Source organism: Myxocyprinus asiaticus, chromosome 50 (assembly GCF_019703515.2).
Source record: "Myxocyprinus asiaticus isolate MX2 ecotype Aquarium Trade chromosome 50, UBuf_Myxa_2, whole genome shotgun sequence".
NCBI classification, from domain to species: domain Eukaryota; kingdom Metazoa; phylum Chordata; class Actinopteri; order Cypriniformes; family Catostomidae; genus Myxocyprinus; species Myxocyprinus asiaticus.
The window spans coordinates 23,765,289-23,778,470 of NC_059393.1; the positions used below are offsets into that span (position 1 = coordinate 23,765,289).

General features: G+C 40.2%; 1 protein-coding gene across 12 annotated transcripts in view; it reads left to right on the top strand.

Annotated features, from left to right (window-relative positions):
* Positions 1-3,765: 3,765 nt before the first annotated feature.
* The window catches only part of LOC127439227 (unconventional myosin-IXb), a 46,685-nt gene continuing 37,268 nt past the window's right edge, over positions 3,766-13,182 (top strand). For 3 of the 12 annotated variants that reach the window (XM_051695392.1, XM_051695391.1, XM_051695390.1), the window contains exons 1-2: positions 3,766-3,915; positions 6,889-7,785. In XM_051695392.1, coding sequence (XP_051551352.1) covers positions 6,949-7,785 — 837 coding nt within the window. In that variant the 5' untranslated portion in view covers positions 3,766-3,915; positions 6,889-6,948. Of the gene's footprint in view, positions 3,916-6,883; positions 7,786-13,182 lie in introns of those variants that run through there. The other 9 variants (XM_051695389.1, XM_051695394.1, XM_051695393.1 and 6 more) reach the window with 5 other exon arrangements.

Genomic DNA, 13,182 nt, shown 5'->3' on the forward strand with positions numbered 1-13,182 from the left:
AGAAAACCCAGCCTATTCAGCAGTTTTCCCACTTCAGCATTAAACAATATATGAAAGTTTCATTAGTCCATTTGGCCTACGTATAAAACCCATCTGGAGAATCTGAAAGTGGATCTAAACAGTTTGGAACAGACACATTTCTGCAAAATTCCTCCATGGGATCTCAAAAACCCTCAAATCCATCTGGATTTAACAAGGAACCAAAAATCCAAAACGCATCCGAATGATTTCCATCAACAATTTCTGGACATAAGAGCAGTATACCCACAACATATCCCAATATACACAGATGGATCTAAATCTGGAGATAAAGTGGCAGCAGCTTTTGCAACAAACCAACTGTGTCGGGGTATCCGCATCCCTGACCAAAGTTCAGTTTTCACTGCAGAGGTAAACGCTCTACTACTGGCACTGAAGTTTATTGAGACCGCTCCACAACATTTTTTTTCATTTATTTTTTTATAATTGATTCAAAATCATGTCTTGAAGCACTGGAAGCTACTAAAACTGATCACCCAACAATCGTGAAGATTTTAATCAAACTGTCATCTATTGAAGCAAAGAGTTTTAATATTATTTTCTGCCGGTACCTGGACACGCAGGAATCTCCGGTAATGAACAAGCAGACAGAGCTGCCAGAGAAATACTATCTACTGAACCAGTAAAATGCCCTATACCTTCCACAGATCTGAAACCAATTCTGAATGTATATGTCAAAAACAAATGGCAGTCGGAGTGGGATCAATGTTTAAACAACAAATTATGAGAAATAAATCTTGTTGTTGGAACAAGATATATGTTCCCTTTTAATAATCGCTGGGATCAAGTCATTTATACACGATGCCGGATAGGACATACAAGACTCACACCAGTTTTTACTATCAGGAGAAAATTCACCAAAGTGCCCATCTTGTCAGAACCCACTATCCATTAAACATATTTTACTGGACTGTCATACCTCTACACATCTGAGGAACCTGTATTATTCAGTTTATTCTTTTGAAAAGGTTTTTAATCAAGCGAATCCAAATTTAGTTTTAAGGTTTTTAGGAAAAATGAATCTTAAACACCTCATTTAACTTAGTTAACTATTTTAAATAACTAAACCTGGTTCCCGCCATGAATATAGCCATAGAAGCTGGCATGGCATAAAAAATGAAAGAAACAAACAAGAATTTCTCAGCTCTCTTGGTCCATACAATGCAAGTTTTGAGGCTCCAAAAATCATGCAAGTCAGCATAAAAGTAATCCATAAGACTCCAGTGGTTCAATCAATATCTCCAGAAGCAATATGATAGGTGTGGGTGAGAAACGGATCACTTTCACATTCTTCTCGTGTTTTTGATGATTCACATTCTTCAAGCATACCACCCCCTACTGGGAAGGGAGAAGAATTTCAAGCAAAAAAAAAAAAAAAAGTCATATGAATTACTTTAATGATGCCTTTATGCGGTTATTTGGAGTGTTAAAATTTGGGCACCCATTCACTTGCATTGTATGGACCTACAGAGCTGAAATATTCTAAAAGAAAGTCAGACACATCTGGGATGGCATGAGAGCGAATAAATGATGAGAGAATTTTCATTTTTGGGTGAACTATCTTAAGGGTTTGTTTGGTCTGTTTAGGCCCCTGCTGGTAGATGCCATAATTAGGCTACATCATTTTCCGTGCAAAAGGTATCTTTTTCCACCAGTGGCTATTCAAAAACAGCCCTGGATTCTATTGAAATATTTTAAGTGACAAATAAATTGGTAATATTTAGTTATATTATAGTAGACCAAATTTTTAGAGGCCTCTTACAAGTGAGAAATTGACTTTGTCTGCTGCCTTTATCGTCACAGTTCAGGATAGTCGCAAATTAAGGGTTTGGGACTGTGGGGGTTTTAGTAAAAATGTTCTATCAGTAAATAATGGCAGAATCTTCATTTTTGATCAAACTGTTGCTTTTAAGTTCCTCTTCATGGTTTTGTGCATGTGATACATCTTCTGCTTAGGAATTGAATGCAGCCTTTGGATCATATTTAGCAATTCCCCTTGGACACTAGTGACCTTTAGGATTGGAAATTTAATCTGATTCCTGTTTGACAAATGCTGTTTCATATGGCTGGACTGTATATGTTCCTGTCTGCTACTAACTAACTGCACATTTTTCACTTTGAATTGTATACAGAGATTTTGGACCAGGAACGTTAAGGGGGCCCCTGTTTTTTTCAGGCATGTCTAAGAGACTGTTTGCATACAAATGGCCAGGTGTGTGGGGATGCAAATGCGGCATCCATTTTGCAGTGATTCAGTAAAATTCAAAACAGCCCTGAGATCAGAGCGGGTTACGTTACAGCTTCACTGTGCAAAGGGATTTTTGTAGTTTTTTTCAAACAATCTGGCTGTGGAAACTACTGACTGTTTTATTGAGCTCAATGCAAGCTGCTGCTGCTGAATTGCTTGACTTACTGCCGTCTCTTCCAAAGGGCGCTGTATGAACTCGCTCTTATGAAACTGACACTTAATAACTTCCTGGTCTTTTGAAGTCCAGAATGAACAGTGGCTTGGCTATATTTAGCTTTCAGACCTTCATTTCTCAGATTATCTTGTAGATGTATGTATCCTTCAATGTTTATTATTAATGTCAAAGCATTCTTTGGTTTTCTGTGTCCCGCTACACCTTGCAAACAGAGAGCGTGATGCAAATATAGTCATCAGGACAGTACGTGCGGACTGTCCGTGTGCAGCCTAGTTTTTCTTGCTTGCATTGAAGTAGGGACTCAAGCCATATCTACAGACTAGGATATCATAGAGATACTTGGGTGGGCCTTTTTGACTTATTTAAATTGATTAATTTGGCCAAAACAATTTAAAGTGCATTCAACATAAACATTTTATCAGTGCACGTGTTCCCTGGGAGCTGAATCAATGGACGTGGCATTGCTAGCGTCACCAGTTAATCTACAGGAACATTATTCCATCTGTACCCTGTTTGTAATAGCCAAATGTACTTAAAACACTCCAAAACAAAAAAGTGTCCAGCAAAGGCGGTCTTTAGGGAACCTCATCTGCGGCGTAAAGGTTTGTCTTTCCCTGCCCACGCGTCTGCTAAAGGACTTGCTTCCTAAATCGAGGTTATCTTTAAACAAAAGCTCTATTTCTGTTTTAGCCACACATTCCACTTCAACGGTCTTTTCATTCAGAACGTCAGCTACATCTGTTCTCCAGAGAAAAACCTGTGAGTGATTTACCTCATTGCTTTTTTTTTCTTCCCTCCCCCAGGAGCTCGCCCAACTGATTGTATACTTGTATCACTATCTGGAGGAAGTGTTGAAGGATTCCTCAGTCTTTTTACAGTGAAACTCGATGAGCTGGTTGCCCTCTGGCAAATCACTGGGGAGAGTTCACTCCCATTACCCCCAGAAAAAACTAGGATGCCAGAAACGTTTTTGTTTTCATGCCAGTTGTCGTTGAGGTCCTTTGAGAAAACTGTTGCAAGACACGATCCTAGTGGTTTTGTGAAAAGGAGCAACCGCTTTGGAGATGGGATTTAAATGGTTGGTTTGTGGTGTACTTTTATTTTTTTGTCTTTTCTAACCCCCTTCCAAAGACTCGTTCTGAAACATGATGCGTCCATCAGAGACTAACTGAAAACTCTGAGAACAAACTGAAACTTGACTGTTTCCTTTGACTGTGTTGCAAGATTTCTTTCTTTGTCTTTGAGGGGAGGAAGCCTGGCAGGTCTATTGCAGAACAGCTCATAATGGAACATAATGATGATGCTGTTTCTGTGGTTGTAGACTTCATGCATGCCTTGGAATTTTATTGATTCTGGTTATGGTCAACAGCCAAGTTCAGAGGATGGCCTAGTTTCACCCTAGAAAACCAGACTGGAAAAGTTTAAACGCTTATACTCAACAGTTTACAGAAATGTAGGTTTACATTTTAGCAAATTTGGCAAATTCGTTGGTATTTTTAATGAGAGGTGAAACAACTAGGGGTGGATGATATACCGGTTAATATGATATACCATTAGTAATGAGTAAACCGGTACAATTCTTCGAGTATTGTCTATAACGCGGTTATGGAAAAAGGCCGCCACATGGTACATAAAGAATACACGTTCTAATCAGAGGTTGTGCTACAAATAATTATCCACCACTCAGATGGATCTATTTTATTCATCATTTTGCATTACATATGTTTTTTTTTTAATTTACCATAAAAATGTGTATATTGCAATTAGGGTTGCCACTTTTGAAGTTTTAAAATAAGGGACACTTAAATGGTGGGGGGGAGGGAATCACGGCCCTTAACAACATCCTCCATAGTTTTAGCAATAAATGCGTTGAGTTAATATGCATTATTAATAAAAATTGTATACCCTTTCTTATGCTGAAATTAGAACTTTCCTGACCCCTGACTTAAAAAAAAACATATTTTATATGTTAATGTTTATTTTTTATCTTTTCGATTATTTGTCTCCTTTATCTTATTTATGTATACATTTTGGTTGGTTTATATGTATTTTACTTGTCTTTATGACTCAGTGATTGTATTCATACATTGTTTGATCTTATTGAACATTTATATAGAAAAAAATGCACAGTTTTAGCACCATTTGTGGACTTTTCAGACGGTCTTTTACCCACCATAGGCACATTTTCCAACTTTTATCAATGTTAAATTAGCGATCTGGAACGATTTCACCGTGACGCCATCTGACCAGCTTAAATATGGGACAAATTGCGTCCCGTATTGATTCGATACGGGATGCATAATTTTATCTTTAAATACGGGATGATCCTGTATTTTACGGGACTGGTGGCAAACCTAATTGCAATACATATAGTATAAAGTTATCCACCAAAAATGTCTAGAATATGGCAATATACATTTTTGCCTATCATCCACCTCTAAATTGAAGAGAATTTAAGAAAAAAACCTTTCAACAGTATGAAAACCATCTGTTTTGAAACCGTTATGCTGTGAAACCGTTTCCATAATGGTGACTGAGGCAGTCAGCCCCTAAGATTCTGCCGAATATCTCCTTTTGGGTTCTACGGAAGAAATAAAGTCATACGGGTTTGGAACAACATAAAGACGAGTACATTATGGCGCAATTTTCATTTCTATTTGAAGTGAATATCTTTAAGAAACAGGAACCAAGTATGATGTGCAAACTGACTGTATGTTCAACCACTGTGTTGTTTGCAAAGTTTTTAAGTTCCCTTGATTCCTCTTTATTTTTCACAGAATGACTGTAAAACCATGTGACAAGTTTAGCTTGCAATGCAAGGATGCTGCTGCGCTGATAATTGACACGTTTGTAGCAGCTGTGGTTTTGTATACTGTATATATTTATAGAGACTTTCTGTATATTACTAGCCATTATAAGGGGGCAGATCCACGGTAGCACACAGACTCTGTGACCACAGTTTCCTGCACAATTTTTTTGCCCCACAGATTAAATTTCCACTTTAGTCTGAATCAGACGCCACAGATAATACATTCAGATGGGATGCTGCAGGCCTGGGAAATAAGGGATAGGACAATAGTTTCATCCAATAAGCTCCAGTAATTGCACATTTACTATGTTTGTAAGCATGGTCTGCAGGGGTTCAGATGAATCCTTGTGCGCTTGTTTTCGAATCACGAATGAGACGAATGAGACTTACAGAGGCTTAATTTGTTTTGAAACAAATTTCACATGTAGTATCAATGGTACACAATCAGTGTACACTAAGAATGCCTGTAAATTATAAAGTTGCCAAAACAGCAAAGTAGTTTTCTCTTGACATTTGAGCATTGATGTAAATATTGCATCTTATTTTATAATGAATAATTCCATGTTGGGCTGCAGCAACTTATTGATAAAATCAATAATGTAAATAGGCTAGAGATGTCACTTTACAGTGAAAACCCCATGAATTTAAAAAAACAAAACAAACCGAAAAACACATTTTAGGCCACCAAGCAAGCTGCAGCGGTGATGTGTCTAGGGCATTGGAAGCAGCTTCTTAATGTAATCATATAGGAAATGCAACAGTTTCTAATGGTTTTGAAAAGTGTAAAGATTTGTCACAGTACTTGTGCTAGTACAGTAATGCTGTTGAGAGATATTTTGCAGCTTATTTGACTGATTTTCCTATCTGTAAATATGAAAGTATTCTAATTTAGCAAAACAGTCTTTACGTCAAACAAGTGATTGCTTGGGGGCCTGGGTAGCTCAGTGGTAAAAGACGCTGGCTACCACCCCTGAAGTTCGCTAGTTCAAATCCCAGGGCGTGCTGAGTGACTCCAGCCAGGTCTCATAAGCAACCAAATTGGCCCGGTTGCTAGGGAAGGTAGAGTCACTTGGGGTAACCTCCTCGTGGTCGCTATATTGTGGTTCGTTCTTGGTGGGGCATGTGGCGAGTTGAGCGTGGATGACACGGTGGATGGCTTGAAACCTCCACACGCGCTATGTCTCCGGGGCAGCGTGCTCAACAAGCCACGTGATCAGATGCGCGGGTTGATCTTCTCAGACGCGGAGGCAACTGGGATTCGTCCTCCACCACCCGGACTGAGGCGAATCACTACGCGACCACGAGGACTTAAAAGCACATTGGGAATTGGGCATTTCAAATAAAAATAAATAAATAAATAAAGTGATTGCTTGATTAATTGAACAAATAATCGACAATTGATTATCAAAATAGTATGTAATTAGTAGTGTAATTTCCTTATAACTGGCTCTGGTTTTTACAAATGTTCCTGTACTGGTTATAAATAATCACAGTATTATTATATCATGACCTAGATTTCAATATATCATATCACCAGTTCCCTGCCAATTTCCACTCCTTATTGTCAGAGTAGTTGTTAGATTGTAGCGCTAATTCCGTGCTTCCTTTTTTTTCCAGGTGCTAGATGGTGGTTGTGAAGGCTCTACGTAATGCTGAACAGACACGTCGTGGGTCAGAATGAGTGTCAAAGATGGCGATGGGACAAATAGCCAATATGGAAAGGCCTACGAACTTCAGATATACCCACGGCTCTCTCTGGAGACAGCGTCATGTTGCACACTCAAAGTCACCAAGGAGGCTACCTCCGCAAGCGTCATCAAGGATGCAGCAGCAACCCTCGGACTGGACACCAGCAAGCACTACGTCCTGGCCGAGGTGAAGGAGTGCGGCGGGGAGGAGTGGGTCCTGGAATCTACCGACCTTCCTGTGCACCGGGTCCTACTTTGGCCACGGAAAGCACAGGAACAGCATTCTCGGAACGAAGGATTTTACTTTCTCTTGCAGGAACGCAATCGCGATGGTTCCATCTGTTACGTGCACCTGCCTGCCGTGGCGAATGAACAGGATTCCAAGCAGCTGGTTGCTCGCGGTTTCCTCCCTCCACGGCAGGAGGACTTTGAAGACCTCTGCAATCTTCCGGTCCTTAACGAGGACAGCATCTTGGCAAACCTTCGCAATCGCTTTCAAAAGAAGAAAATCTACACTTATGCTGGAAGTATTCTTGTTGCTATCAACCCATTTAAGTTCTTGCCCATTTATAACCCGAAATATGTTAAAATGTACGAGAACCACCAGTTGGGCAAGCTTGAGCCGCACATTTTCGCCATTGCTGATGTAGCTTACTATGCTATGTTGCGTAAACATGTCAACCAGTGTATCGTTATCTCTGGAGAAAGTGGATCGGGCAAAACGCAAAGCACTAACTTTCTAATTCACTGTTTGACGGCTCTGAGCCAAAAGGGCTACGCCAGCGGTGTGGAAAGAACCATCTTAGGTGCTGGACCAGTGCTGGAGGTAAGATAATTAACACCTTGATGTGAACTGGTTTAGGCTACAGTGTAAAGAATTCAGGATCAATGTAGATTTGTTAGGGAACTTATCGGCACATGGGATATTCAAAGAGATTTCTAACTGTGTCTAAAAGAGCTAACCTTCTCAGACAATTGTACTCTGGACACATGCTGAGCATGTATAAAAGTCTTCATTTTTTTTAAACCTTTGACATGTTGTTTATCATCATTTGTTTCAGTGTTTTCATTAAAAGGGTAAATCAAAAGTCAGTTGATGCTTTTGTGGTTTGCAGTTGTCTAACTTAATGACAACAGCAATGACATGTTTAAACCTTAAATGCATGCTGATTGTCAATGCAGGGTGTTTACATGGAGTATTTTTAAAGTATAGAGCATCAATGCATTAATTTCTCGCATAACATCAAACCCTTGCTGGAGACTTGCTTCTACAGAATAGCTCTATGGTTGAAATTGTAGGTTCTGGAAATTCACTCTACTTTGAACAATGCCTCGTAATGACCATAATCATAACTTGCCCTCAGGTCTCACAGTCTTCACTGTAAACTGTAGCTTTATAGATGAGATATTTACAGAGAGCTTTCCCTCAAGCCTGTGTTTGACACGCAAGGCCACAACATGCTTTACTTTCATAGCGCATGTTGCAATACCAAGTACATCTGCATCTAGAGGTTTTCATTTGGGGGCTCATGTCTGATGGAGATTTTGTATGTTTTAAAGTTACCTCTTGTTGTCATAAACCTGTTAAACTACAGTCTGTTATCTTTCAAAATATCAGGAGACACTCACATCTAAACCTGATCTCAGGGTGGTTTATGGTAAGGACTTTATTGTAACCCTTGTGCTGCAGAAAATCTTGTGTCTTTCAAGTACATTTGGTGCACTTGGTGAGTTGGGGTGAAGTGGTACGGTTAGGATGAGAGTTGGGGTAAAAGTGTATGGTAAGGATGGGAGCTGGGTAGAAGGGGTATGTTTAGCGTTGGATTTGAGGTGAAGGGGTAGGATTAGGGTGTAGGGATACGTTTAGGATGGGAGTAGGGGAGGAGAGCTGTGATTTGGATGGAGGTTGGGGTGAAGGGGTAGGTTTAGGATAGAAAGTTAGGGTGAAGGAATACGTTTAGGATGGGAGTTGGGGTGAAGGGTAGGGTTAGGATAGAATGTTAGGGTGAAGGGATACGTTTAGGATGGGAGTTGGGTCAAAGGGTTACAGTTAGCATAGGAGTTGGGGCGAAGGGGTACGGTTAGGATGGGAATTGGGTTGAAGGATAGGGTTAGGATAGAATGTTAGGGTGAAGGGATACATTTAGGATGGGAGTTAGGTCAAAGGGTTACAGTTAGGATGGGAGTTGGGGCGAAGGGGTACAGTTAGGATGGGAGTTGGGCTACTGGGAGAATTTGCTCTTTGTAGTTTTAGACCAGATCTATTAATCGACTAAACAGAGATTGGAAGAATTGTAATCGATAACTGTCCAATTGAATGGTTAACAGAGGGCCATTCTGCAGTGTCAATTTTAAGATCTACTGATTGCATTGTCCAAATTCTGCAATTTTGTTTAGGCCTTCATCTTATTTGCTATCATTAAATTGCATTATGTATGTATTGGTCATTTGCCACCCTGCACTTTGGATATCGTCATCTAATACTTGAAATTTGACTTGAGTTCAAAATACTGTGTATTATGAAGATAGAAGGAAAATTCCATGAAATATTTTTTCAGTCATGTTCTGTCTGTTTTAGAAATAATTCAGGCTCTTGAAACTGGATAGTTATTTTTCTTCAAGCCTGCAGTCTTGGTATTGCTATTAGTAGGTTGTTGCCTTGCAGTTTTATGATTAATCTCTCAGACAAATCTTTTTGCAACCAGCCCACTGTTCTTCCGACACTCACAACTCTAATTTGTACTTCAAGTTTCCTGTATACATGATGTAATGAGAAAATGCTCAGCCTTATTTCTTATCTTAACCTCCCTTACTGAACAAAGTTCTCTCTGTGAGCAAGTCGTAATAAATGTCTTGAAAGGTGGCTGATTTTCTTGATGCTCCTTTCTGTGTTTGTGATTTTTGAAAACTAGAAGTCATTTCCCCGCAGTCAGCAAAGTCAAAGTCCCTTGGCCGACACATTTTCATCACAGAATATTCCTGCTGCTTTGTGTTTGTGGTGAGCGAATCAGCCTGCAAAACAGCACAATTGAATTTTGAGAGCAGAACTCAAGGCACCATCCAGACGTTTTCAATGATATTAGTCAGATCTTGAAGAAGTTTCTCTTCCTTATATGGTCTTATGAAGTTAGTTTGGGTCATTTGTTTTCCAAGACTATAAATTGGTGCTGATTTGTTAAAAAGGGCACAATATTGTGTTTGATATTATTGTAAAAGTAGTTTTACATACTTTGGTCAATGCAAAGTTCCTGCTTAATGTGCAAGCCTTCCATGTAGGTAGTGATTAAGGATATGATTAGTGATAGGTCGTTCATGAACGATTCGTTCATTTTGAACAAATCTTTTATGTGACTCAGAAGAACGAGTAGTCTCAGAGAGTGATTCGTTCATTTTTTGTTGGCCTCGTATGTGCATTGTGCAACCTCCGTTCGTTTGTTACGTGAAAACTGCATAGGTGCTGTACAGGTAACAGAAATGGTTAGTTCACCTCTCGAGTCTTTTGGTACGAGTCGTTCGTTCTTTTGTCACGTGACAGCCGTATACGCTATGCAGTAACAAAAGAACAAACGACTCGGACCAGAAGACTCGAGAGGTGAACTAATCATTTCTGTTTCTCATAATTTGTCCTCGGCTGCATTATCAATTTTTCCTGATTGGGACTATAATCAAAGTTTGTGTAAGTAGACGTGTTGGGGGGGATTTGGCTATTGAAAATGTAACATTTTAATTTAATTCTGCTTAAATGAACAAAATGAATTAAATGACTTGAATAAAGATTTGTTCATTTTGCTGAACGAGACTCAAAGATTCAAGTCAGTAAAATGATCCAATCTTTCCATCACTAGATATGATACACATCGTAATACGTGTCATGATTCAGTACATCTTAATGCATCACAATATTGTAAACTGTGCCAAATGTGCGAGAGAAAATAAATATATGGATACAATTCAGTCCATCACATGGTTTGCTGTGTTTTTGTTTGAGTTTGCACTTATTTAGACAACCTGCTTCCACATTAAATATGTAGCTGACATATCTCGGATTTCTTTCTACCAAAGTTAAAACTGTGAAAACCAGGTGAGCGTTACTTTTGGAACATATCTTCTGTTGTCAGTCTAGTGAATCCTTCTTTGTCACTTACTGAAGAGCCTCACCCAATAGCAGATTGTTTTATTGTCCAGGTTTTGCTTTAAAGTAATTGCAGTAAAACCTGGACAGTGACTACTATCCTTTTTCTAAAACAACTCCGGAGCTTATTGTCTTCGTTTCAACTTGTAAAAGTTTTTGATGTAAACAAGAAGATCCTCTGAATCTGTTGTCACTGACTGACATGTCAGACCGGTTTTCAGTTATTTTCTCTTGTCACCTAAGCGACATGTTAGCGTAATCTCCTTCTACAACAGTATTGCTTGTGTGGAGCAAATACTTGAATGCATATTTGACCTTTCTGTCAACACATGCTTACTAAATACTAGAAAAGGTTCCAGACAGACTACATCAGTTAGCATGAATTTTAGGTAATGCTGTTTTAAATGAGCTGTTTGACCCATTTATGTGTTATGTTCTTCTTGAAATGCCCTATAGGAGAGTAGGTTTGAATCCCTCATGCCAAAAATGGTTTTCCTTGCCGTGCAGATCTGAGCGGCTTTGAGGGCATTACGTCATTGAGGATCAGATTACAGGAGAGCTTTTTGCCACAAACCCTGCAAATGACCAAGTTCTTAGTACTTTCCAGGGAGCAAATGGAAAATATATTTATCATATTCATAGAAACATTTCTAGCAATAAACATAAAAATTAAATTTACAGGGTTGCAAATTTAGCCTTAATGAGGCTTTCATCCAGCTGGGACTATCTCAATGATTTTAATGTGCTTCTTATTCAGTCATTAAGTTTCATAAAGGGCGCATCAGTAGACTCAGCTTTTCCGCTTCCCGGCAGACGACAGAGACTCCTCCGTCCCCTGGCGGATGGCATCGGTTCCTCCGTCTCTTGGCTTGCTGCTCCAGTACCATCGAACCACTCCTCTCCTCGGCGTCGTGATCCTCCATTAGCGGCGAGGGCTCTCTGACGGCGCGTCTTCCTCCAGTCCCGTGTTTCGGCACCAGTGTGGCAGACAAGCCTCTCGTTCATCGGGAGGAAGCTGGACAGGATTAACAATCAAAAAGACTTTAATTCAACATAAAACACTGAACTGAAACATAACAAAAGTGCACACACAAAACACTCTCTCTCTCTCTCTCTCTCTCTCTCTCTCTCTCTCTCTCTCTCTCTCTCTCTCAAATACATAATTATCAAGATATTGGCCTATATCGAATATCGTCAGTAGGCTGAAAAATATTGAGATTTTTGTAGCCATATTGCCCAGCAGTAATTAGGACGGCGTGTGTGAGGGGAAGCTGGCCTAGCATCAGTGGTGGATTTAGGCATGGGCGACATGGGCAGTTGCCCAGGGCGGCAGCACGAGACATGAGGGGGTGCCCCCCCCGGTCAACAACTTTGGGGGCGTGTTGAAGCGGGTTTCGCCCAGGGCACCGTATAAGCTAGAACCGCTACTGCCCGGCATCCATGCCCGTCGGCCACAATGCGTGCTCCAGTCCTGGTGTCACATCTAACTTGCGCCGGGGGTGCGGCCCCGGCACACATCTAATCTGCTGGTACCCTCCTCACTCTGCTCCTGGACAAGCGAGGATGCCACTGTTTGCACATGGAGAATAGAAGCCGGCTTCCCGAGAACAGGCGCACTCTGCGTTTATTTGGCAGCGGAGACTAGGCCAAACACACATCAGGTGTACCTCGTTCCACCCCGCTGTCCAAATCTGGCTTATTAACTATAAGCCTCTTCTCTCTCCTGGCCACTCCCATCGTGAGCCTGGCTGAAGGACGGCCCTCAGAGGCGGGATGACGATAGGGAGGGGCGGGTCGTTCTGCCACAGTTTAGTTGCTAAACTTATTTCTCTTTAATGAAAAATAAATTTTTTGTTACAATAACTTTGGTAACAGAGTTAAATGGTAGAGCTTCATAATCAAATACCACAATCTTAGGTATTACGGTTTTAAGAAAAGTTAGTTTTTTACATTATTTAACAGGAGAAACTCATGCATTGAGGGTTGCTTGCAAAATGTGGAGTATAGCTAAATACTGGCCTACATTTTTGGTCATTTAAATGAGTTAATTGTAGTAAAGAGCTATTCTTAATGTAATATCAATTTAGCAGA